The sequence below is a fragment of the Triticum aestivum genome, chromosome 4D (assembly GCF_018294505.1).
Source record: "Triticum aestivum cultivar Chinese Spring chromosome 4D, IWGSC CS RefSeq v2.1, whole genome shotgun sequence".
Lineage (NCBI taxonomy): Eukaryota > Viridiplantae > Streptophyta > Magnoliopsida > Poales > Poaceae > Triticum > Triticum aestivum.
The window spans coordinates 487321415-487326263 of NC_057805.1; the positions used below are offsets into that span (position 1 = coordinate 487321415).

The window sequence follows — 4849 nt, forward strand, 5'->3', positions numbered from 1 at the left end:
CCCCCCAATCCACCTCCGGCGAAGAAGCGGAAGCAGGCGGACAGCAAGGAAACCCGCTCCTGGACTATTAACCCGGACCCTTATGTACCTAAGACCACAAGGGTACCGGAGCCATCACTGAAGCCTCTCCTCCCAAGGCCTGGGGAACTTAGTGAAGCTGAAACCAAATTGGCCGCGTCTGCTGATTATGAGAAATGGAAGGCGGATATGAAGGCGAAAAAAGAGCCTGAGCCCAAGCAAGTATTCACTGAGAAGCAAAAGAAGTGGGCTAAGGATTTTTTGACGACACCGTCCCAAGCCGAGCTGAATATGCCTGACGACTATGGACATGAACTTCGTAGGCAAGCAAAAATATTGAAGGAGGAGAAAGAAGAAAGTAAAAAAAGCGGGAAACAAGTTGACCAGCTCGGGATGCAGAAGAAACAATCGATCCCCCCGCTCATAGTGAAAGCCGGTCCGGAAGAGGACCCCGAGATCATAGCAGCTGCGGCAGCACTTGGATTGACTGTACCGGGTGCCATGAAACAAGCATCCGAGATTGGTTTGACTCTTCGTGCCTTCTTAGGCCTTGAGGATGCGCCAGTATGTGAGATAGCATTACAATATGTGCGGAATGGGCCTCTCGTCGAGCCTGCGCGGGAAAAGAGTCTACCACCACAAATGCGAAATCTGCTACGTTGGTACAAGCAATTCATAACAAGGGCCGACAAAGAATATGTTTATGCGGATGTTACAGATGAGCATCACACCAAACGGTACTCTGTAGAAATTCATATGAGTGAATTGTTCCAGCTGTTCAATCTGCGTGACCTCGACAAATCTATGCTGAGTTGCTACGTTCTGTAAGTGATTTATTTCTACCTCATCTCGTTCTTCATTGCCTGCACTATATATATATATATATTGTCCTAACTATATTGTTGCGTACGCTATTATGCAGATTGAAGATTTGGGAATGCAAAATAAGAAACATCCATGATGTTGGGTTCATTGACCCACATATCGTTAATGGACATGTGTTACAACATCACCCCGAAGACGTGGAGAAAGACCTGTACAAGTTTCTTAGAAAGCATCAACTCAAAAGTCATATTCTATTTCCTTACCATTTTGGGTGAGTGTTTCTCTCTTGTGCCCATTCTCTTTTGTTTACTCCATGCATGGTATGTCTAATCGATGAGTTATGCATGACTGTGCATGTAACGTGTCCGCAGGTTCCACTGGATTCTGCTAAATATTGAACTTCACACCTCCAGAGTTCTAATCATGGACTCTATGGATTCAGATCCAAAGCGTTGGGCCGACATGAGAAAAATGCTGCAAAAGTAATTATTTTCAATCATTTGAGCTCTATATCGATCGGTCTCTTTCGTTCATTTCCTAATATCAAGTAACTAATAACTTCCTTATTCATTTAATTTTCTTTGCCCTGTAGGGTTTGGAGACGGTTCTCAGAAGAAATTGTCGGTGAATTCAAACATGAGCTAGATTTCAGAAGGTTAGTTAATGTGGATAAGCAGCCACCGGGGACCAATCTATGTGGATACTATGTTTGTGAGAACATCCGGAGACACACCACGGAGCGGAAGGCATCGGATAGCGTGCGGAACGCGACGGATAACTTGCGGAGGAGGCTTAGTCCAGAAGCTCGCTTCCGACCAATTCAAGAAGAATTAGCAGGATTTTTCATGAGGGAAGTCATCAATCCTAAAGGAGAACACTATACCGAGGACGAAGAAATTTATATGCATACCCGAGATTGAAACTTGTACGAAGTTGTATATGGTCATCCATCCTAATTGTGTATGGAAACTTGTTCGAAGTTGTATATGGTCACCCGAGATTGAATATATATTATATATTCCTCTTGAATTCTTCTTGTTTGAAATTTCATATGCATTTATATAGTAGCGTAAAATATGTGTACTGAAACTTTATCAAAATTAAAATAAAACACAAAATATAATATAAAAGAAATAAAACACTCCAAACTAAAAAGAAACCTGGTTTAGGGGGGCTAAAACCCTAAACCTGCGGAGGAGCCCTTTAGTCCCGGTTGGCCACGAGAACCGGGACTAAAGGTCCTCCGCCCCGACGGACCACGGGCGCCCACGTGGACGGGCCTTTAGTCCCGGTCAGCCACAAGAACCGGGACTAAAGCCTTTAGTCGCGGTCCGTAAGAGGCGCGACTAAAGGGGGGGGTCTTTAGTCGCGCATATTTAGTCCCGGTTGCACAGCCGGGACTAAAGGCTGTTGCGAACCGGGACTAAAGGGCTTTTTTCTACCAGTGTAGGCTTCCATATTTAAAAATATTTGTCCTTTGGGTCTGAAGAATGAACTCAGAGCTGCACTGGAAAGTATCAATACCAAGAAGTTACTATAGGGAGCATCTATAAATGTTATTGGCTTATCATGAAATTCGATTTCACTCATCAATTTTTCAAATCACTATTTCCCTGAATGTCTATCGCATCGACATAGCAGTCGAGAGTTTGCATCCTGGTGGATGTTTGTCTCCAGTTTGTATCGCTTTGGATAAGACCATAAAATAACGATTTCAACCCAATATATGTGCAAGTCAGAATGTTACTAGTGGTGTAAAATGGACACAGCACGGTCACACAATTCTCCAAACATGGAAGGAATCAACGGACCACTGTGTATACAGTACGAGAGCTACTTGTCAGGGCTTGTTCATGTGTGCCCATATGTGTACCCAATCCTTGACCACTGTGTTCGTATAGCCCAGGACAAAACTTGATGAACAATTGTTGTCAGGAAACAGCTAAACATACACAAGAAACAAAAACCTGTAACAGTGCCGAACCAAATGCAACAACAGATTGGTATCTTTTCATGTCGGCCAAATCCCAATACTCCACTCCATACAATGATACATACATGCATGCATTATACTCACGGACACACACCCAACTATTACAATCTGGTCACAAACAGCTGAACTTTAGATAGTACTACTATTCAATTTTTTTTACATAACCACTACTATTCAACAGAGAACTCACAGACGAATATTACAAAATTACAACTACTACTACAGACACCTTCCTCCATAGCCTGCACTCGTGAACAATGCCTGCTTGATCTCGTCGGTTCTTGTCACACGGCTCCTCCCTTCCTCCTATATATACACCACACACACCACGCATCGAATTATAATATTGCAAAAAATATGTACTGGGCCAAGAAATCAATGGAAAATTTTGCCGCCGATATCAGCACACGATTAATTCCTTACTTGTGAGCAGGATGCCTGCATGGCGAAGTCGCCGAAGCAGCTGACGACGCACTGTTCGATCTCCAGCCCCAACACCTCCAGCGCGCTCACCGTCGAGATCAGCACGCCGGGGCTTGTGGCGCAGCAGATGTCGATCCTCGTTCCACCGTCGCCCTGCTTCTCGATGACAAACTGTATGGATAAAAATTTAGTTCAGACTTTATGTCTGCATCCTGTAATTTGATCAGTTGCCTGCGAGAAGTGTGTACCTTGGTGGAATTCCTCATCGGCATCTCCTCACTGCTACCGCTGGAGAAATTCTTCGTGGTGTTCAGCAGGTTCAGATCCTCCGGCGTGGCGCCGATCTCCTCCTCGAGGGTTTGGATCCGCTCGGTTAGCTCATTCACGTAGTCTATGGTGTCCCCGAGGATCGAGGTCCTATCCATCTGCAGATTGATCGATTGATTTGATCTAAAGATGTTAACTAAGGTCCACAACTCACATTATAAATCACTATCTAGGTTAATTAACTAATTAGATCACAGGACAATGCGAGTTGCGAGTTGTCACACACCTTGGTAATCTTGGGCACGATGGAGCGGAGCATGGAGAGGCGGTCGTTGAGACGCTTCCGGCGCCGCCTTTCCGCCATGAGGTTCTTGGACGTAGTGCCACCGTTGAGCTTGCTTCTAGCGTGGGCGCCGGAGAAGGCGCCCCTGGTCATCTCCGAGCTCTCCCCGGCGACACCTGCGAACACGAACGGCGCCGGGGACGACGACGACCTGCCACCACCGTGATGCAGCTTGCCGCCACTCGTGCCGTTCTGCGCCATGGCATCCTGGAGGGCATACGCCTGGCCAGCCGCGTGGACGACCCCAGGCTTAGGTACGCCGCCGACGCAGCTGCCGTAAGGGTTGCATACTTCGCTGAGGCAGTCGAAGTTGAACTTCTCGTGCGGCCGGTGCGGAGATGTGGCCGGCGGTGGCGCCATGGGCTGCTGAAACGGCCCGGCAAAGTCCATGCCGCTGCTCGCCTCGGTGGTGCCCTCGCCGCCGTAGAAGAGGAGGTCGCTCGTCGTCATCATGCCGCTGCCCGGATACGCCTGCCACGGAGCCGGCGACGGCGCCTCCTCCCGGCGCAGCGACATGAGCTCGTCCAGGAACGATTGCTCGTCAAGCTGATCCATGCCGCCCAAGTTCTACTCCCAGCAATAGAATATGCCTGCTTCCCTTAATTTCTATCCCAGCTAGCTTGCGCAAACTCCTCACGCTTATACTCCCAGCTAGCTGCAAGCAACACGGCAGTAGCAGTAGCACTGCCACAGGTCCACAAGAACACGACACGGCCAACTTGCAGCTAGCTAGAGTCCAATGGCAGTGTAGGGCTGGGGCAGGAGGGGGATCACGGAAGGAAGCAACCTGGGAGTTAAATACGGTGTGACAAACCCAAGCGACAATTATTCCTTGGCATCAACTGGCTAGTCGCTGATCTCTGGTGTGGTCACGGCTGGCTGGCTGCACCGGGTTGATCAGGCAGAAAATGGCGAAGCTACCCTGAGAATGGAATGGAATCTCCCCATTATTTTAACTCTTTGGGAGGGCGAGTTGGCAC

General features: G+C 47.9%; 1 protein-coding gene across 1 annotated transcript; it reads right to left on the reverse strand.

The window, feature by feature from the left end:
* Positions 1-2813: 2813 nt before the first annotated feature.
* On the reverse strand, positions 2814-4619 carry LOC123098910 (transcription factor BHLH3). The gene is made up of 4 exons (XM_044520988.1): positions 3813-4619; positions 3508-3684; positions 3260-3430; positions 2814-3142 (listed from the first exon to the last, which is right to left on the reverse strand). The coding sequence occupies exons 1-4, from the start codon at positions 4422-4424 to the stop codon at positions 3056-3058; spliced, it is 1047 nt and encodes a 348-aa protein (XP_044376923.1). The 5' UTR covers positions 4425-4619; the 3' UTR covers positions 2814-3055.
* Between the last annotated feature and the right edge of the window lie 230 nt (positions 4620-4849).

What these genes read in the sequence shown, in the direction of transcription:
- LOC123098910 (XM_044520988.1), bottom strand. Translation starts at nt 4,424, where the DNA reads ATGGATCAGCTTGACGAGCAATCGTTCCTGGACGAGCTCATGTCGCTG. An exon ending in TCGTGCCCAAGATTACCAAG is followed by an intron (nt 3,685 to 3,812) that starts GTGTGTGACAAC and finishes ATCAATCTGCAG; the next exon opens with ATGGATAGGACCTCGATCCT. An exon ending in TGCAGGCATCCTGCTCACAA is followed by an intron (nt 3,143 to 3,259) that starts GTAAGGAATTAA and finishes GTGTATATATAG; the next exon opens with GAGGAAGGGAGGAGCCGTGT.